Consider the following 22,484-nt stretch of genomic DNA (forward strand, 5'->3'; position numbering starts at 1 on the left):
ATGTTTTACAACATGAATATATATAATATATATATATATATATATATATATATATATATATTTTATACATACATTTTCCAAATTAGATTAGAAATTCATAATGGGATGTTACAAAGTAAATTTTTCGGGCTGTAATGTGATAGCATTCTGTCCTTGCGTTAGTCAGGTGTTGTTTTGCAGGGTAATAAATAAGGACTTTTCTCTGAGCTTGCAGAGAGTGGGGCTCTAGCTGAGAACATTAAAGCTAGTTTAAGGCAGCGTCCCTGTCAGCCAATAAAAAAAGAGAAACTGACGAGAATACAAAACCAAAAAAAAAGAAAAAAAAAAGAAAAAGACCCAAGCACAAAATATCAGATGATACAACATAAAACAATGGCATCCATTGTCCTGCCAATGTAAACCAAACAAAGAAATTGTACAAATTCACAAAGCATCATTTATCTTACAGATCTGACCAATATTTATCAAGAGCAAGATTGTTTAACCACAAAATCCCCTGAAAAAGGAGAATACCGGTGTCGCTCATAGCTCAGTTTTACATGTCCCCCAAATTCATTTCGCATTGCATACTTTTAAACATATATATATATATATATTTTTTTTTTAAATTAAAACTTTCCAAATCAACGAACACCTGCCGATATGATGGTACTGGCTGAAGAGGACAAGAGTGTAAATATTCCTTGTGTTTTGTCTCTTTGTGGTCATTTAATTGCATTTTTTGTGATCAAACAAAAGAAGATATTTAAAAGGTCCCATGGCATGAAAATTTCACTGTATGAGGTTTTTTAACATTAATATGCGTTCCCCCAGCCTGCCTATGGTCCCCCAGTGGCTAGAAATGGTGACAGGTGTAAACCGAGGCCTGGGTATCCTGCTCTGCCTTTGAGAAAATGAAAGCTCAGATGGGCCAATCAGGAATCTTCTCCTTATGAGGTCATAAGGGGAAAGGTTACCTCCCCTTTCTCTGCTTTGCCCGCCCAGAGAATTTGGCCGGCCCATGAGAGAGAGACATCATGGCTTTCAAACGAGCAAAGTGGCAGTTGGTCAAGGCCACACCCCCACCCACCACCTTGCCCCCCCCCTCTCGCCTCCTCCTCAATAGCTTCAGACACAGAAATGGCACATCCTAAGGAAAGCTCATTGTGGGACTGGCTCTAGTGGCTGTAATTCTGCACCAAGGCTGAATTTTGGGAAAGAGACTTCAGATACAGTATTAGGGGACCACTAAGGTCTATATAAAAGAGACTTCAGATACAGTATTAGGGGACCACTAAGGTCTATTTAAAAGAGACTTCAGATCCAGTATTAGGGGACCACTAAAGTCTATTTAAAAGCATCCAAAGAGCACTTTGAGTCATTGCTCTCTTCTGGCATTCTGCACAATAGCAACGTATGTTCGATTAACAGGAAGCAGAACCTAACATTGAGTTGCGTTGGTATAAAAATGCTCAACTCTGCGCGATAAAATCAGGACAAAGTTTCTTCATGGGTCATCTCCCTTTGTGGAAGTTGTTTTTCAGACTGAAATGAGATTGAAAAACATTCTTGTTCTTCTGGAAAGAAACAAGCTCCGATATCTGCAACTACGCTAACGCTGTGTGTAGAAAAACTACAATCTACGAGGGAAACCAGCATTGCTGGCACAATTAGAAAAACAATAAAACACCGGTATTCTCCTTTAACCCTCCCAGACAAACTTCCCACCCTGCCCCGCGTCTCCAAATCTTCTCAATCTCAACAACAGCTTGGAGAAGATCAAAAGTTTGCAAAGAAACACATAGTTTTTTTTCATTGTTTTTTTTTAACTTGACATATTTATAGAAAAAAAAAAGAAGTAGTTTCTCGCACCCGCGACCCTCCCGACCCCCGTCCTCTGGTCTCAGGAGCTGGAGGGGTTGGGCAGGTCGAACACGATGGGGGGGTTGGTGGGCTGGAAGCTGACAGTGCAGGTCGACGCGTTGATGAACGTCGTGAAGCCGTCGGTCATGATCCCGTAGCCTGAGGACGGGGAACATGTGTCAGCAGCAGGTCACCTTCAATCACCTCAGAAACTATACAGTCAGGGACGGGGGGTTTTTGGGGGATAAATTGTTCCACGAAATCTCTAATTGGTGCACTCAATATACCTATTTCTTTCACTCTGTTTAGCAATTTGTACTCTTGACTTCACTTTAAGTATTTCCATGAATTTATGTCATGAACGTATCTCCTTTATTCTAATTTCACATCTCCGCACTAATTGCTATGAATAGCTTGGGTTTAATACAGTTACTAATTTTGATTTTGGCTATTCAACAACAACAATGTAATTAATGTTGTGTTTTCTTTTACATCCCTTTAAAAGGTGCAGTAGGTGAGCCTTATAAAACTAACTTTCTGTCATATTTGCTGAAACTGAAAAAAAAAAATCTGGCTCCTCTGGCACCACCTACAGCCTGTAGTGCAATTTGCAAAAATCCACCACTCCCTGTTCAGATGCACCAATCAGGGCCAGGGGGGGTGTCTAACTGTGTGTCAATCACTGCTAATGCACACGCATTCATTCTCCCTTGTGGGGGGAGGGGCTTAGGAGACCGTTTTAGGCTTTAGTGGAAAGGGGGGAGGGACTGAGAAGTTGTTGATGTTCAAATTTTTGGGCTAAATCCTGGATCTTCACTATCCTACCTACAGCACCTTTAAAGTGTTTGTTTTAAGAGATTATTTCAATGTAATGACTTAAATTAAATTGAGGAGTTCACAATCTGCAGCTTCTTTTTTTTTTATAGCTGAAGATGGACACATTTTAATTTTAAGAAATTAAGTCATTTGATTGTATTCAGATTACCATAATAAAAAGGGAAAGAAATATTTTTATTAACCGCATGAAATAGTTAGGACTGCTAATTTTAAGAATAATAATTAATTTCATCAAAGGAATAATTTCAAGGTTTCACTCTCCAAACATACAGCAGTCTGTATGTTGTTCCTTTGTTGGTAAAAGATCATTTTTCTACACGTGTAGTCGCAGATGCGACCCCTCTATCGTACAACCTAGAAACAGGATTTTCCGGTAAGGTTACCAGAATAAGAGGGGGATAATACAGTCTGTCAGTATGAAGCTCAGACCCTCCTGATCCTGGATTTATTTAGCCTCAGTACCTTCGTGTATGCCTCCGAAGGCATGAAGTTTGGGTCGCACCCTCTTCTGGACCGTGTTGAGCAGCTCCACACAGCCGACCCGCTGCAGCTCCTTAGGGACCCAGTCTCGGAAACCTACACAGACAGACAGACAGGTTAGAAGTTTTAAAATTCTCAGTTCCCCAGACAGTCTTGGTCTTGTTTATCATTTTCATCAAGTGCTTCATTACGCTGACTTTATTACTGACCAATCATCAGCAATGGATGTACAGAACTGTAACACGTAGGACTGTGCAATTCGCAATTACGATTTTGGCCCCTAATAGAGAAAAACAATTATTTAGCACATTACGTTTCTCAAGTAAACTCTTATTTTCTCGTGTTCTGAATGAATGATTCTTTTTTACCGAAAGCAGAGGTAGTGCCGAAGTAGTCTGTGATTCTTTTTGTTAAAATTGTACAAATAAGAAACAGATAATATCTCATATCTCGCTGTGCACAAGTTGAAAGTTTGCAGTTTCCTGCTGCAGGAAATGTTTCGTCATATTGGACTTCCAGCCCTGCATGAAAATTCAAAGTTCATTGTCAGAATCTTGTATACTGGCAGCCTTTTGTAGTTCAGAACCACCTCGTGATACTCAACTCTGTAAATAAGTGAAAACCTCACAACTGTTCATTTACTGCCTTTTCATCTGAATTTAACAGCATTCTTAACAGCGTCTTCTTTTATCTTCCACAGTCGTGCAACCCTGATTTGTTTTCCATTTCGTGTTTCCCAGTTCTGGAGAGCCACCTTACATCTTCAACCGCCCTCTCCTCTCCCCAGCTCTCCTCTCCCATGGTCTCCCTCCAATCGTTTGCAGCGTCTGTCACACTGGTGCAAAATCGAGTTTCCATGCAATCAAACGGCCACAGTGGCTGCCGCAGCAACAGCAGCAGCCCTCCGTAGGCGAGGGGGAAGGAAATCACTCAATAAAGCCAGATGGAGAGCGCAAAATAAACAAAAAAAACAACTGGAGCCCAAACAACTAGAAGAAAACTGAATCAGTCTGTAGTGAAAACCAAACAATATGTATTTTCTTTTTCATAAAGTCACACACAAATATTGAATCAGACCGTGTAATCAGATCGTATTCGGGGTGTCCACTCCAGATACTACTGGATTTAGATGAAACCAGTGTCGACTATAGTCAGGGTTTCTGCAGGTTTCACCAAGTCAAATTTAAGACTTTTAAAGACAATTCTGAATAAAATTTAAGACCTATATCACGACATCAAAAACAAAGTCAGATGTCAGAGTCAGGAAACATTGTCGGGAAAACATTCCCCGATTTCCTCATTGGCATTATAGGACTGGTGTCTAGATTGGCTGCAATATAAGTTGCATGTTTGTATTTGTCACGGTTTGGCTTGCTGCCTCCCCAGTCTGTCTGTTTTCCCTCTCCCTTGAGTTTTATGCTACGTTTACACGTGGCCGGCTATTTTCATAAACGGACATTTCAACCTCTCAGTTTTCAGAAAAGTGTTCGTTTATATGTACCCGTGTATATATGCCGTCAATGCCGTCAAGAGAATGCCAGACCTGTTGGTGGCAGTGTAACGAGAAGCTCAAGCCCACGTTAGCCAATCAGAATCCCGACAATAGCAACAACAGCAACCAATCACGTCCTCTTTCTCTCCTCTTTCTCTCTCTCGGCTGCCTAAACCTCCGTTTGTCTCAGTTTACATGCAAACATGCAAACGAAGTTTTCCAAAATCTCCACTTTGGCCGGAGTTTTTAGAAATAGTCGTTTTCTGTGATTAAAAACGGGGTTTTCGTGTAAATGAGAGGCCAAACCGCAGGAAAATATCTGCGTCTTCCCTTCGTGTAAACGGGGCCTTAGTTTTGTCATCCTGTGCTGAGTGGGGGTGGCGCTCCTCGGTCTCTCTCCCTCCTCGTCAGAACACCTGTGGCTTCCTACTCACCTGAAGCAGATCCAGTAATCACCGCTCCTGTCTTAAACCCCGACTTTCCAACCAGTCTCTGCCAGATCGTCCGTTCACTCAAGTGGTAACGCTCGCTACGGCCGGCCTACGTGGTTTTTGACAGTCTGCCTCTAGTATCTCCTGCTTTAAGCGTTGTTGACTTTGTGTGTTGTTTTTTTTTGCTCCTGATCCAGATACCCGCTTCAGTCCTGAGAGCCCAGTCTACCTGCCTGAGCCAAATTGTTGTTTTTTGGACCTGCCTCTAGCCTGTCTGCCCGCTCTCAGCCCCCAGAGGACAAAACACCATCATTACCTCTGTGTTCAATAAACCTCTATACGTGAAATATACCGGAAAATGAGGACCTGTTAAGACCTAGAACACAATACTTTAGTGAATTTTTAAGGCCAAAAAATTGTATTTTGAAACTTTTTTTTTTTTTGACCCCGCGGAAACCCTGATAGTGTACAAATGCCAGGGCTGGGTGATATGGAGAAAATCAGATATCACAATATTCTTCTCCTAATACCTCGATGTCAATATTGTGGTAATGATAATGACTGAAAAATAATAAAAGAGCTAGAATAGTCTGGTAACAGAAAATTACATCACTTTACTGTAATGCAGCCTTTAAATCCAGGAAAAGACACCACTTAAGCCATTTAGGATATTACAATTTCCAAAACCTAAGACGATATCTAGTGTCATATCACGATATCAATAGAATATTGATATATTGCCCAGCGCGCGTACGGCGCACACACACACACACACACACACACACACACACACACACACACACACACACACACACACACACACACACACACACACACACACACACACACACACACACACACACACACCTGCGACGCCTCCAGTGACTTCATACCGATTTTAAATAATGAGGCACAACCTCATTAGATATGGTGATGAGGGGCTGTAATTGGGTAATTGGACTCACCGAGCGGAGGTCCGTGGGTCATCAGGATGTCGATGCCTTCAGGGACGAGGTTCCATTTATCCAGCAGAGACTGACCCCGAGGCAGGTTGAACCCCCAGCCGTTAAACCACGGAGTCCTGCACAGACGGAGGGAGAGAGATCACATTATTATTGCTCAGAAGACTTAACTCTACCATGATTATATACATATAAGTTAAATTGATATCGAAGGAAAATACACTACTGGTCAAATGTTTTAGAACACCCCAATTTTTCCAGGTTTTTATTGAAATTCATGCAGTTCAATGTCTTATTGTACTCTGAAATGAAAGAATAGAAAAAATAATTTAAGTTAAAAAAGAAATCATGGAATCAATTTATAAACCAAAATGTATTCTAAATTTTTGACTCATCAAAGTAGCCCCCTTTGGCCGATGTAACAGCTGAACGCACTCGTGCCATTCTTTCTACAATGGAAATCAAATATTCTTCAGAAAGTTCTTCCCAACTCTGTTGCAGAAGTTCCCATAAATGTGTGGCACTTTTAGGTTGCTTTGCTTTCACTTTTCTGTCCAGTTCATCCCAAACCAGCTCAATGGGGTTTAAGTCTGGTGACTGTGCTGGCCACTCCATGTCTTTAAGCTTACCATCTTGTTCTTTTTTGCTAAGGTAGTTCTGGCATAGCTTGGACTTATGTTTTGGGTCATTATCTTGCTGTAGGATGAACCCCTGACCAACTAGGCGCATACCAGAGGGTACTGCATGGCGCTGCAAAATGCTGTGGTAGCCGTTTTGGTTCAGGGTGCCTTTCACTCTGAACAAATCACCGACCCTGGATCCAGCAAAACAGCCCCAGACCATCAGGCTTCCTCCTCCATGTTTGACAGTTGATGTCACACACTGAGGAACCATCCTTTTGCCTACTCGATGGCGTACAAAAATCCTGCGTGATGAACCGAAGATTTCAAATTTTGATTCATCAGTCCATAGCACCTTCTTCCAGTCTTCAGTAGTCCATTGGCAGGGTTTCTTGGTCCAGGCAAGCCTCTTTTTCTTATTCTGACGTCTTACCAATGGCTTTCTTGCTGCAACTCGACCTATCAAACCTAAAGCTCAAAGTCTTCTCTTTACAGTTGAAACTGAGACTTGCTTATTACGACCACTATTAAGCTGTGCTTGAAGCTTGTGAGCCGCCTGTCACGCAAGCTGTTGACTCTCAGAAACTTGTCTTCTGATTCTGTTGTGGCTTTGGGTCTGCCAGACCTCTTCCTGTCAGAGTTTCCCCCAGTTTCTAAGTGCCTTTTGATGGTGAATAATACTGTACTCACTGACACCTTGACTTTCTTCGCAATTTCTCTGTAGGAAAGACCAACATTCTTAAGTGTTATGATGGTCTGTCTCTCTTCCATTGTTAATTGCCTTTTTCCCGCCATTTTTATGGCAACACACTACTTTCTGCAAGGCAAGGCAGCTTTATTTGTATAGCACATTTCAGCAACAGGGCAATTCAAAGTGCTTTACATAAAACATTAAAGAGCAGTACGGTACCACAGTGTGTTCCAACAATACTTTCATACAAACAGAGGGGGTTGTAAGTAGTCCAGACAAGTTGGAACACCTGTGGGAATTGGTAGCACCAACTTTCAAAGCTTGATCAACCTCCATTGCTGCAGAACAGCTTTACATTGTTTACCCATTTCTTGTTCCCTGAAAAAGGACTTTTTGTAAAATTCTGAAATGTACATTATTTTTCAGTTTTGGGTAACCTTACTTTTTAATTGTTTAACCTCAGGCAGTTCACCACTTACCTTTGTACCATTTCCAAGCTATTCATTGGACTTGAACTGCTAACATTTCAATAAAAAACTAGAAAAATTGGGGTGTTCTAAAACTTTTGACCAGTAGTGTACATGATATGAATTGATGCACTTTTCCTCATGCCACTTCTTAAAAAGCTGCAGCAGCAAGAAACTCTTGTCTTGCTTATTATCTTGCTCGTGTCCTTATTTACTCTCTTTTCACTTCATAAACTGTTTTTACAGCTTCATCCAGAATCTGTTTTTAAGACGTAGATGCGAACTAACAAGTTATGTTTGGCTAGGTTGTCTGAGTGTATGTGTCCATGACCTAAACTGAGTGAAAATTCATTAAAATAGATTATATGTATACATTTATAGTAACACACCACGTATCACAAAGACAAAAGGGCTGCAAGTTTTCAGAAAGAGTTCATATAATGTTAACGATTCAAATTGAACACTTGCTGCTGCTTTACTGTAAAAGGATTCAAGGGAATGGAACAAGTTAGGGCTTTTATTGTGAAGCAGCTGCATGTAGTCTAAAAGCTATAGTGCATAGTTTCTGCGGCCCCCATGAGGAATTCTAAATAATGACAACATAACTGTCTGCGCGCCCACATGATACAAGCCTTCTGTGATCGCGGCACGGAGGATTAAAGATGGACTCTTCAGAAGAGGTAACTGTCTTCACAGGAGTTTCTGCGCGTGAACGTCGCCGGACGACACAATCTTCTGACCATCCAGAGAGAGTTGTGTGGAACCGATTAATTAGCTTTGTAGCAAATCATTTGGCAATGGCTTGAATGTAACGGACGTTCATTAATATCAAAAAGTTACGCACTAAAGCTTTAAGTTGGCTTGTGCTTAATACATAAAACAATCATGATGTACAAATACTGTTTTTCTACAGTTAATGGTGCAGCAAACAGGACTATGTGCTAAAATGATGATCAAATCATGTTTTGTTCTATTGCAATGGGAACATTTTAAAATTGAGCAAAACTAAATTAAAAAGCACAAATCTTGAAATCAAAACAAGTTGTGTAGTGGAATGGCTTTGAATGACGACCAAAAACGCTTGTCTTTTACGGTTAACATTTACAGTTCAATATGTTGCAGTTTTACAAACAAGAAAGAGAACAACTTAAGCTTGACGGACATGTTTTGCATCTAGCGTCTCACATTCCTCTCAGTACAAGCTAGCAAGAGCGTACAACTTCCGTGTAGGCTACTTCAAAATAAAAGCACTTCCTGTGACGGTTCGCAGTAAAACTAAATTACTGTTTAACAAATAAGGTTGTGTACCTTTTCACATATCAGCTGTAGATCAAGTACTGTAAATAATGTAAATAGTGAGTTTGAACCACACTATAATTTACCATTTCCTTTGTACGGTTTTAAACTAAACATGAATTTCTTATTCAAGTGCTTTAACAAAAACATTTCACAACAACATGGAACCTGAAATAATGATGAAGCCACAACAGGATGCATGAAAAAAGGACATGCAGTAGTTGTATATCACTGTACACCACAGCATGTAATCAAAAATGCATGAGATGGTTAAACTTGAAACAAACATCTGCAATCAGTCAGCATGTTTACCCGTGAATAAAGAGCGCTTGGTTTGATGCACCACAGTAGAAGCTTTAAATTCAAAGAGTCACAATCAAGTTCCATTGATTTTAGAAGCCAAAACCCATACGACTGACTATGCAAGCCTTTTAGAAAAGGAAAAAAAAAAGAAATGTGAATTTCTAAACAGCAGGGAGCCACATCATGTGTCAACCCCCATCCCCTCTGCTACACGGCTACAGATTGATTGACAGCAGCCGGGCCACCTCCGGCAGCCTGGATGGGAGTCTGCAGCTCCGGGGTGACAGGCAGCATCTCAGCCTTCTCCAGCAGACACAAAGAAAGCCTCGATCTGGCTGAGTTGGAATGAGGGATGGATGGATGGATGGATGGATGCAGGGGGGTGAAAACAGATGAAGAAATAAAGCGAACCATGCAGAGGTGAGATATAGGAGCGGGGCAACAGAGGGGAGAAAAAGAAATCGAGTAGAGGCCGGTTGATAAATTGAGCCTTCATTTATCACAATAGTTGTAATGGCAGAAGAAGGCTGACAACAGAGGAAAGGAAGATAGATTATCACCACATAATACCTCAGTATATAAGCTGACCTACTGCAACAAGCCCAGGAAAGAAATCTTTTAATTTTAATTTTGCAGCACAGAGCAGCAGAAGAGTCGCTGATGAAAAGACAATTTTGACTCTGTTATTTCCCAGGTTACTTTGGGACATACCGCTGAGTTGGGAGCAGCTTCCAGTCACTTAGCGATGGTGCTGCGTATGGTATTTGACCAAGGGGAAATCAGTGCACAAACATCAATAGGCTTTGTTATAGTGAGGGATGGACACTCCGACGCTAATCAATACTTACTGTTCCACAGGAGGGCCGAGTGGGGCTAACCAGAGCCCGAGCAGACTCCAAATGTGTAAAACATGAGATCTCAATCCCTCCTGGTTCATTTTAAAAACACAACCAAGCTCCTAAAGTATCTCTGCTCAAAATAAGACACCATAAGAATCCTATTAACTCAGCATGGCGAAAGAAAGGAGCATTATAATGCAGTCTAAGCACCGGCTCAGCCAGTTTGGGTCTGGTGCTTGAGCAGTATCGAGTGTTTGTGCACTCCGAAAAAGAGGAGGCGACGGCAGACCTGAAGCTCGCTCTTTGATTTGCTCGCTCAGTCGTTGCCTTATTCTCTCGCTCGGTGGAGAGCTGAGAAATGAGGTTAAAAATGAAATGTGAGGAGCGCACAGGGGAGTGAAGGCCACAGACTGAACTGATTAATTAGAACTAATCACACAAATCGGAGCTAATGGAAGTCTAATGGATTACTGGGAAGACGCGCCACTTCATGGATGGAAATAGCGCTGCGGCGGCTGCTGCTGTTTGGAGAAACTTAGAAAGCAGTGAATCAGAGCCAGAGCTGGCCTGGTCGGCTGGCTGCACACAGAAAGCACGAGCAGGGTATTTGTCTAGCTCTAGTTTTGACTAATAGCAACAAGGCCAAACTTTGAAAAATGGCCCAACGCATTTATTTCCACCCCATTCACAAAAAATAAATCGTGGTTTCAGGCAGCACAAACAAATAAATGTCTGGAACGATGATTTTGCTCCGTGTTTCACATGTTTTCTCTCGCATAAACACATTCATCTGGGAGATGAAACATAACCCCTGACATGAGCCGTGGATCTGGAGCCAACCAAAAGGTCCTGACTGAATGCAGAGCGAGGCGCTGCAGCTCGACGCCACAATGGCCCCATTGTCGGCTGTCTGCCTATGAAATATACCTTCCATGCAAGTGCATTTGTTAACCTCCGCCAAGATTAATGACATCCCAGTCACATAAAGGAGAGATTGTTTCCTGTGTGGCTGTGACACAGGTTTTATTATACTGTACTACTGTGTGTGTGTGTGTGTGTGTGTGTGTGTGTTGGGTAGAGAGTGCACGTCCACCAGCATCTGAGTAGGATGTGAGTGTTGAACAGAATGTAGTCTGCCAGTGTCTCAGTCTGTTCTCAGAGTATGTACATGTAGACCAGCATGCATGTGTGTGTGTGTGTGTGTTGTGATCTGACTACATTCGGAGCCCAGTCTTGCCTTGACAATCGCCATCTGGAGTGCGTCGCCGTGGCAACAAAGGAGAAGCGTCTGGAGGCAGAGGCACAGTGGGACGTAAAACAACATCACAGAAATAGAAGTAAGAGAAAAAAGAAAAAAAAAAGGATGAAGGAGGTGAAGACCAGGGAGAAGACCGATCAAAAAGAGAGGAGGAGTAAAACAAGGGAAGGCGTGGAAAAATGTCGTCATGTGTGGTACGATCAGAATCAGAAAACGGCTAACTGCAATAGTGCAAAATATAATATAAAAATGAGAAAATGTGAAAAAATGTATTTGTTATTAAAATACATACAAAAATGTGTGCAAGTGGGGAGATTGTAAAAATGTGCGTTAAAGTAACGCATAACTATTGTGTGCCGACGCCACAAGAGGATACGTTTAAGTTCAAAAAGAAGATCATCAAACCTCAGAGAAACCTAACTGTAAGAAACGATATAAAAAAAACCTCTTCCACTAAAACAACAGCGACACACAAAACGAAACCCTGCATCAAAAGGACGAAAAGCAGGTAACCAGGTAACAGGGACATTTAACGATCCCCCCAACCCGGGATTCAAACAGTAGAAACCAGTTAAAAATCTGCAGCCTGGGCCGACAGCGGAGCTGAAGCAGATAGAAGCCATTTAGCCCTCGTGTGCAGAACGTCAATATTCAATTAGGGCGGTGGACATCATTAGGACGGCGGCGCAGCGTCTCTCTGGGCGTGACAACGCTCTTAACCCCTCTGTTCCTCCGAACTCTTCTCTCTCTGGGTCCCTAGACGAGTTATGATACCCCCCCTAATAACAGACACACACACACACACACATACACACACACACACACACACTTTCTGAATGCTTCATTCCTCTCATTATGCCTTTTAAATTTGACTCCTCCTCCACTTAAGGGATCATTTAAAAAAGAATTGTACACCTCACTGAATCAGCGGTTTGAAAGCAAAGTTTCTTTGATGTTTCTGTGTCCCTGACACCGAAATCCTCTTGGATCCTCGTCGAGGCTGGGCAATTATTTAACCAATTTTATTGGCTTGCAGTGAAAGTGTATTGTAATTGTCCCGGTATGATCATTACGTGTGAATTACCACGTTTACTATTAAAAACAATACAACAGAAATAATTGGCAGCTATAATTAAACAATTGTAAACCGAGGAATTGACCCTGGAGACATTTTAACAATTGTCTGTCATTTTATAGACCAAACTATCGATTCATTTGATCGTCTGACCGCTCGTGGTTCTTGCTTTGCTGGTTAGCAAAGTCTCAGTGTGCTGAATAAAATGTTATTGTGCACATGTCCACATCTATAAAAAGTAAGTGTTAAATAAAAAGAAAAAAAAGGGAAAAACTCTCAAAAACGACACCCTTAAAAAAGTGAGAAATAGCAACTCCTCACATTAGAAGAAGTCTATCTATGAGCACATTTGGTCTGTAGAAGAATAGTACACACACACACACACACACACACACACACACACACACACACACACACACACACACACACACACACACACACACACACACACACACACACACACACACACACACACACACACACACACACACACACAAACACAGGGCGAGACAGAGCACGGTGTATGTGTTTTGGTTGTGTTGAGAGCAGAGATAAGACAGAAACATGTCTCAGGTAAACAGCTGCACCCTGGGATACCAGCCTGGCACTGAACACGTGATGGAACGAACAAGCTGCACCGTGACCAGCTCAGAGATAACAGGAGGGAGAGAGTGTGTGTGCAGGTCCAGCGATCCATCGCGTCTGACCTCTGAGTCAGAGCGGCCTCAGGGTCAGCGGGGGGAGGGGTCTAATTGATCAACCTGTCAGAACCAATGAGGAGGGCCATGTTAATGGGACTTTTATAAGCCCCGCGGGACGCACCACCTGACACTCAGAGCTGCATGAGTATGTGCAAAGCAGAGTGCATGCCCCGTGTGTGTGTTTTGTGTGTGTGTGTGTGTGTGGGTGTGTAATCCCAGAGCCCAGGTAGCCTTATTAAAAGGAGCCAAGTGGAGACTCTGGCTGGGTTTTGACAAATGGCCTCTCAACACCAAGGCCACCTTTGCAAACTTTGGGGACGAGGTAGAAGGCGAAGTCACAAGGGTGAAGGGGCTGTGTATGTATGAGTATGTGTGTTTGTGTGCTCTGCTCTGCCCCAGCACTAATAACCTGTGCCTAGTGACTGATGGGGTGTGGAATGGATTAATCTCGCTGCAGTCATGCTGCCAAACGCAGAGGCACTAAGGGTTAGCCACCAGACTTAGCCCGCTTAGGAAAGGCTACAACCATGGGGACGGGTTGGTTCACACTCACTCACTCACATACACACCCTGTCCCCAGGGTTTGTCTTCACGCTGAGATGCAGCCAGCTGCAGTTTGACCTGGCCGCTAATATAAAACAACCGCTGCATCAGCCAGCAGACGCTTCGCAGCAAACACAGCTGCTTTCGACGACCAGGCAGCTTCCAGCAATCCAAACTACATGCAGGTCTGAGTGCATGTGAAGACAGAGAGAGACGGTGAGCGGAAGAGAAAGGGCAAGTGCCCAACATTGTAGCAGGAAATCAAATGAGAGCAGAAATGTTCAGAGTGCATCCCCTGCCATGATTTACATCTAAGAGAGTTCATTCTTTACAACACCCCCCCTTTCCTTCAACACGCACGCACACACACACACACACACACACACACACACACACACACACACACACACACACACACACACACACACTCTGTCTGTCTCTCTGTGTCTCTCTCTCTCTCTCTCTCTCTCTCTCTCTCTCTCTCTCTCTCTCTGCAGCCAGAGATACACTGAATTAGCACAGACATCAAAGCCATCAAAGACTACAGCAAAGGAAACTGCCTGTCTGTAAGTGGGACTCAGTGTGCATGCATCTCTCCCGAGTCCTGTCATGCTGTAAAAGCAATTCGTATCATTGACTGTGTAAAAACTATTTAACAATAACACAATAAAGTGTCTGTGTGTCTGGATCAGAGTGAGCACACAGTGCACTAAGTTTCCTCAAGTTTGAAATTTGAATTTCACATCTTACATTCAGTTGACATCGAAGGATACTAGTCCTCTAAAATAAAGTCTCATTCTAGTCATTGAGACTAAAATTGGTGCTGTTCTACAGTGCCTTGGGAAGCGTTTGTAACAGAATATAAATCCACTTCAAAACAAATTACATTGTCAATAAATTAGCAAGATCCATAGGTGGCGGAGAAGAGCTCACTGTAACTGAAGCAGATGTTCTTTTTTACTACTTCACAGACATTCAAGACGTGCAGGTGCAAAGCTGCCTGTGGATGTGACATGTGGGATTTGGCAGGAGCAGGGAGGTGTTATAGGAACACTGATGTGTCTACATGTGAAAATGGAATTTAAACACTTTGAAATATGGATATGGACCGGCAGGAAGCCGGGCAGGTCTGAAGAAACCAGAGACCAGACTAATAACGAAAGGGGTCCTATTCAGAGAGCCTGTATGGGGGCTGGGGGCAGGGGCCGAGACTCATTCAACCTGCCCTGAGACATAGGGACAAGGGTCCCATTACCCTCCTCCAGCCCCGACCTCTGTGAACTTGATCCTGGGGAACAATGCAAGAGGGGCAGAGGGGGAGCTGGGGGGAGGAGTAAAGGAAGACAGGGGGGGTGATAATATCTCTGGGAAATAATGGAGCTTTCCTCAGTGACAATAAGTAAGCTTTCCTCATTTCCCAGCTCTGCTCCAAGGTCCAGGGCTGAAATATTTTTTCTACGGATTTCAAACAAGACAAGGTGATCTGAAAATCGAGCTGTACCCTCTTACTACTTTTCTTACTCATCACAAAGACTACAGCTCCAGGTCTGAGTGTTAAATTGGAAAATGTTGTTATTGAAAAAAGCTTCAACAACATCTCAAACTTTCATTTATGACGTTCAATACTGAGAACAGAAAAGAGATAGAGAAAGAAAATTATTAAAAAGGGAGCATTGTGTGTTTTGGCCTCTGCTAGTCATGGTGACAATTCAGGCCTAACGCTGAAGGTCTGCTGCTCTTCAGACAAACAAAATTTAAACAAAAGGAAAAAAACTTTTTCAGAAAGGAAAAAAACCAAGATATTGGAATGCTTGGACATAAATTAGACCTGAGGGGTGACATTAGAAGTTGTGGCATTCAGACTTAAAATATTTGTGACTTGAATAAAAAGCCAGACTATGTACAAAATCATACAATGCATTGTCCACAAGTTCTCTCCCCTACTCTGCATTCTTGTTCTAAGCTAAAGAACATGCTTTGTCACGTTAGCCTTCCTTCCCTGCATTTAAAAGAGCCACTAATTTAGCATTACACTGCCATTTCATTTTTGGACTCGTGATGGACAGTTAAAAAATGTGATCTAAATAGATGCAGCAGAAGCAGAGAAGACACTGTTGATAAAAAGGGTTACATGACGTCAGTTGTGTGAAAATGGTTCGGATTACACAAAAGCGACAAGGAGCAGATTAAGCCGGCCTGCAAAACATGTCGGCCAGTCGGTTGGTGCCAACCAGGACGGGAAACGCAACAAATCTCAGAGTATGAAAAAGCGGACTCATGCTGGCTTGAGTCCACACACACAGTTTGCAAGTTAAAAGTAGTAACGTTACCGTTAGTTGGTCTGCTGTTAACAGCGCTAGCATTAGCTGTAGCAGCTGTGCCAAAACAACCAATTGTGTCGTCTTTTGCGACAATTGCCCCATATACAAAACATTAAAAAAGGAGGAAAAATATTACGAGAGCTATTTCTTACTGTATAGCAAAAATCACTTTGTTTGAAATGTAGCCAAAACTGACTACTGACTTAGTTTGCAGACACAAAAAGGAAAACGTAAATTGTAAGATTACTCTGTATGAGGAAAACAGGGCTATATTTTCTTTTGCGAGGGCACGACTGCTCTGTTGAGCTCTGTCTTATAATGTGATTTAGTAATGTGATTCCTCAACAAAAACACATTGTGCTGAATACTGTAAAGGTTTTTATTTTTATTTTATATGTTCATAAACAATATTCTAAAGTGTAATTAAACCTCTGGTCAGGATGCAATTCAAAACGGGCAGTATCAGAAAAAACATATTGTGATAAATATCGATATCGAACAAAATGGGAAAATATATCGTGATCATTTTTTTTTTTCATATTGTCGAGCCCTAATCTTGACAAATCTTATTCATTATTAAAGTGATGGTTCGGAGTAATTTCACCCTAGGGTCCTTTGCACCATGACCTCGAGCCAAACACCCCCCCAGAAGCTTTTTTCACCTGGGTCGAACATTGGGAGAGTTAGCTAGAGTAGCGTTATCAGCTGAATAGCTTAGCGCAGGGGCTAATGCCCGAAATGATACCAAATGTCTACAGTAGTACAAATAGGTTGTGCACTCATAAAACGATGGATTGTAAAGTTTGTAAGTACACCAGAAGTTTATGAACACTTGCCTGCTGGCTTCTGCTCTCTGCTGCTGCTGCTGTTACTACCGGGCAGTAAGAGTGCTTAGGGACATCTACAAATTACAACACCGAAAAGAGATGCAACAAAAATATTTATTAATTTAATGATTAAATAAGGTAATGTCTCCAAACTTACCTCAATTATAACTTGTCTCCTGCTAGTTATTCTACAGTACTTACTTTAAAAAATAAGTTAAATTAAAAATATTTTTGTTGGCATCTCTTCGGTGTTGTAATTTATAAACAGCGGTAAGCACTCTTACTGCCCGGTAGTAACGCAGCAGCAAACACACCCAGCAGGCAATTTCATACAATTCTACTTACTAACTTTACAATCCATCGTTTATGAATGCGAACCTATTTGTACTACTGTAGACACGTATTTGTTCATTCGGGCATTATTAGTGGGGTAATGTTAAGAGACACTTCGGATCCATTAGCCTCTGCGCTAAGCTATTCAGCTGATAACGCTACTCTACGCTAACTCTCCCAATGTTCGACCCAGGTGAAAAAAGCTTCTGGGGGGGTTTGGCTCGAGGTCATGGTGCAAAGGACCCTAGGGTGAAATTACTCCGAACCATCACTTTAATTCAAAACCTGCATGCAGCTCAGAACTGATTGTTAATGCACAAACCAATAACAAGGGTGCGGTGGCCATCTTTTTCTTGAGATTTTTTTGAAAGAGCATATTGCATCCAGTTTATCATTACATCACCTCCCTCTATTGTTAGTTAGTTGTTATTGTCCCTAAGTTATAGGGAGCCCTCGATGAACAAGGAAACAGACTTTACTGTTTTCTCAGGCGTTTGTGGCTTGACTCCTTTTTGATTGGTTGTTGTGGCCTGTGGCTCTGTTCTAAACATATTTTAACATTATTAAATATTATTTGGTATGTGGTAGTTTGATGTCTGATAATAGGTCTATGACAGAAATGTTGCATTTTCAATAAACTTTGTGCAGTTTCCGTATAGTGCTGACACTATTACAATTGAATGCACAGTCAAGAGGAGTGGGGGCCTTTTGTAGTATGACATTAGGTAGAAAGAACTATTAAACCATCTTTTATTATCGTTTATCGCTTATAATTTCACTCTTGATTCGACCGTTAATGTGTCTGTTTTTTTATTGTTTGTGTATTTTATTTTAATCATGCTTTGAGAATTTACAGGAAAAAGAACCCACACAAGAACTCACTCAGTGCAACTTACTAAAGTTAGTTAGTTAAAGTTAGTTACTAAAATAGTCTTATTATACTGTATGTGTTCTTTGTTTCTCTTCACAGCTTTCACACTAGTGGGCCTTCCCTGTCACAGTCAGGTGAAGAGGAAACTGACATAATAAATAAAGCATACTGCAAGCTGTTAAATGACATTGCTGCTTTGATTATATTGGTGTTTGTCAGTGTGGAATTACTCTCCTCCTGTGGATTAGGAGAAAGAAAGCAGCAGGTTCTCACAGATTACTGTCAAAAGGCTGGGAGCAGACCCTGCCTTGTCCTGACATGACAGGCCAACCCGTCTTTGCTGGAGAGGTCAAAGGTCAAGGGGGGAGGTGGGGGCGCGGGGGAAGAGGACGAGGACGGGGTGTTAAAAGGCAACAGGAAGGGCCACGGGGTCAAGCCAGTGCAGATACATGGCACTCTGTTCGCCGTTATTGTCTCGGCCTTACAGCGAGTGGATGCTAGCCGGGGCACAGAGACGCAGTGGCAACAATAGGCACAGGAAAGCACACAAACTGGCATTGTTAGTCTCATGGGTTTGTGTACAAAGAGCCGGAACACAGACAAAACACAACACACAGGGCTGAACAGGGCAGCCTGTACAAAAGGTGTACAGACGCACCCATAAAATATAAAATGCAATTCTTTTAAGGGAAAAACGGTCAACATATTAATAGAGAATGGAAATATAAGATTTGTTAGTTGCAGCTTTACAGCTATCATACTGGCCAATAGGTTATTCCATTTCGACATAAATTTGTCATATTCTTTTAAATAAATGTCTTTAATATAAGAGACTTTTGTTTCTATTGTTGGTTGTTTGCCTGACACTGAACACTCAACGGAGGTCACAGTTTGCCCACTTTTTTTATTCACTACACTACATCCCTGCAGACACCTGTGTGTTCCTACCACCCACATCGGGTGTCTAAATTCAGAGAGTGGAGATAAGCAGAGTCTCGTCCTTGCCACTGAAGCTGTGCAGAGGTCAGCAGGAAGGAAGGGAAGTGCTGCAGGACGATGTGAATGCTATCACTGCCGAGCAGAAACCAGTAGGTAGGCTGCCCTTCTGTTTATGGAGCTGTCGTTACCGCCGTGATTGATGGCTCGCTACAGACAATTCACATCTCCCTCACGGGCCACATAGTGTGGTGGGAGACGAAGTGGGAGAAGCAGAAGCGTGTAAAAATGTGTTTGTGAGTGGGGAAAAAACCAGCTGTACAGAGGACCAAGCTTAAAGTGTGGACTGCTTTTAGAGGATAACATAAATGCAAAAAAAAAAAAAAACATAACACCTTGAACAGTCTGATTGAGCCTTTGCCTCATCTTTTCATTTCACTCCAACTTAAATCATTAATATTTCCTTCCTTCTAAAACTTGAAAGAAAACTCAGTGGAGCTTCACCTCTTTTCTCTGTATCAGCACTTAGCATCTCTACCATTCTATCCAGACATGTTGTCATTGATGGTATTACTTATTCATCTAAGCTTCAGCTGCGCCAGCACTTAGGTTGGTGACCTTTCACACCAAACTCTGCAGAGAATAATGCCCAGGACAGTAAGGAACACTTTCAGCTGAAATCTATGTTTAGGGATAAAGAAAAAAAAAAGGAAACGTCACTGTGGTAAAAGGTGCAGCAAATGCAGGGCTGCCGCACCTCAGGCCACAGAAGCTGGGGCCACAGGGCTTCCTCTGCTTTTCAAATATTTATCGCCTCATAGCGCGAGACACAGCATGTGACGGAAAACAAGATGGAGTCCTGCTGGGTCCAGGATCTGCCAGTGTACACAACAACATACCAATTCAGGACAAACAAAAAAAAAAAAAAAAAGAAATTCAGATGTTAAAAAGAAAGAGATATCACACGTGCCCTTGTAACCACCACCACCAGTGTGCCATAATGATTGAAACCCACTGCTGCTTGCCTGATGAAAGAGCAGCCTGGAGTTTTTAAGCATCTTCTCTGTCGAATGAGCAGGTAGCCTGAGGTCGGGTTCAGGGGGAGAGCAGGGGACCGTCTCCTGACAGATCGCCTTTACTCCCCGGCTGGTTGCTGAGCCATCTTGGGCACACTTCCAGGGGATTGTGATTGCATTTTATAGCCTCGAGCAGCCTCCTCATGTCATGTATCCCTCCTCATGTAGCAGACATCTGGTTAGCTCTGGGCTCTTCTAGTCTCCCCTGTGCTCCCTGCTGTGCTGGATTGTTTGATTAAGCCTGCATCGCTCGTAATCATACCCGTAGCTCCTTCCTTCCCCTCATACCTGCAGATCTGCTCCCTAATTGCCTCAAAGTCCCATTACAACTGTATTTTGAGTCTTGCTTCTCTAATTTGACACATTTTTTAGTTTAAACAGGATGTTTGGGCGAGATGTAACGCAACTGAAAACAGCAACAAGGAACAACCATTTTAGTAATGCTTTTAAGAGCTATCCTCTATGACTTTGTGTCATGATACTCATTTGAGTTGTTGTGCTTTTAAATTCCTGGGGGAAACAAGGATTTCAGGGGTAAATACAATTTGTGTTTTTCAAATATGTATTTTCATTTAAGAATATCATATTATTTAGATCCGGGTAATTAATCAGTCTCTCCTTGCAGCTTATTTTCCAAGCTATTTCCTAGGTCCTTTGTTTGATTTTGACTTGTACAAATATACTTTGGTTTGAAACAAACGTTAACATAAATTGCCCGCTGGTAGAATTACTATTCTTTTAACACATCATGCACAAATTGATGACATGTCACCAAACAACATCGGATGAACTCTGCTATTCATTCGCACTCGCTTGCCTCTGAGCAGCATGGAACCTATTTATTACCACTTGCTCACCTGCCCCATCGCTAAGCTATTCATTATCTACGTGACTAACCTGCACAGCCATTAGCTGCAATGCTATTCATTTCTTGTAAGTTAGCGCAGGTATGCTGTTAATGGCCAACGTGCCATTAATTCTGCAGGTACAAAAGGAAAACGTGACCCCATTTCAGAGAGCTGCGGTGAGCTGGTGCACCGCCAACACAAGGCTGCCGTGTGTTTAACGGGCCTCATAGGGAAAAGAAACTTACAGTGTGTTTACACAGTGGCATCTCTGAGCTGGTATTAATAATAGAGCCACTTAGCATTCAGAGGCACTGGTCTCAGCCACGCTGTTTGTTTCACAGGTCATTAAATTTATGCCGCAGCCCTAATGTTCATTACAGCAGCAAACTGGCCAGGGGTCTGTAACACTCGCTCACTGTCTTTAATCCCCCGCTGTATTCCTAACACTGGCTTTCTTTTCATCCCTTGCTCATTCTCTCTCTCTCTCTCACATCTCAGTCCATTTGCTTGACAACAATCTTTTCCTGGTTTAATTAAAAGGATTGCGCCAGTGTTTCCAGGTTTTTTGTGTGTTTTTTTCTCTCTCTCCCTGTTCTGACTAAATTATTCAACCACCTCACACAGGCAGAAAGCATCATTTCAAACGAATGCTGGGACAAATACTCTACTAGTGTGGAAGAAGTGTTTGTGTTTTAGAAAATCGACACCATTCACTAGTGTAGTTCGTCCACCTCTGGAAGCTGTAACTGCTGCTGCTGTAAGGCCAGTTTGGCCAATTTCACTTTTGTAGGCGATGCTGGCAAGAGCTGATCCCTGCTCTGGCTTAACGGCTGGTAATTCCACTTTAACTGTGAACAAACCAAAGTCACCGTGCTGCAAGCTAACAGAGGCTGGAGGTCAAAATGATAGACAAAAGGCACACGCAATGTGAAAACTCATTAAGGGGTTTTACAAGGATTTTACAGAAATGATGAGACCGGAAAACAGCAGGGATTTATATAAGCTAACAGGGAAACATAAAGAAAGGAGTTTATGACACTGGCAGATTCCTTTCTTTTCCCCTTTTTGGTCATTATTTTCATAAAAATCATTAACCTTCTCTGTCTTGTACCTCTGTACTACACTATTCTATTTGAGCACCTACTCTTTGCTTCTCATCAGGTGCTTCAGGTAAAAAAACATCAATCTTAACTATCACACAGTTAAGATGAAAGACATGAACCATCGGGCAAAAGCAGCAAAACACAGCAGTTCTGACTGGGGGGGCAGATTTAATACGCCGACAAGGTGGGGGGCACGTTTAACACGCACACGCACACACACACACACACACACACACACACACACACACACAGTAAATCAACACTGCATAAATTCACGTTGCAGCCACAAACAGCAGCCTGGGTCCCACAGGCTCCAACCGCCCACCAATCCC

General features: G+C 42.3%; 1 protein-coding gene across 3 annotated transcripts in view; it reads right to left on the reverse strand.

The window, feature by feature from the left end:
- Positions 1–1,251: 1,251 nt before the first annotated feature.
- mpped2a (metallophosphoesterase domain containing 2a) overlaps positions 1,252–22,484 on the reverse strand; it is a 72,641-nt gene continuing 51,408 nt past the window's right edge. For all 3 annotated transcript variants that reach the window (XM_039795871.1, XM_039795873.1, XM_039795872.1), the window contains exons 5-7: positions 6,048–6,163; positions 3,142–3,255; positions 1,252–2,001 (exon numbers count right to left, since the gene is read on the reverse strand). In XM_039795871.1, the coding sequence (XP_039651805.1) occupies positions 1,883–2,001; positions 3,142–3,255; positions 6,048–6,163 (349 nt within the window). In that variant the 3' untranslated portion in view covers positions 1,252–1,882. The remainder of the gene's footprint in view (positions 2,002–3,141; positions 3,256–6,047; positions 6,164–22,484) is intronic.

Source organism: Perca fluviatilis, chromosome 3 (genome assembly GCF_010015445.1).
Source record: "Perca fluviatilis chromosome 3, GENO_Pfluv_1.0, whole genome shotgun sequence".
Taxonomy (NCBI): Eukaryota; Metazoa; Chordata; class Actinopteri; order Perciformes; family Percidae; genus Perca; species Perca fluviatilis.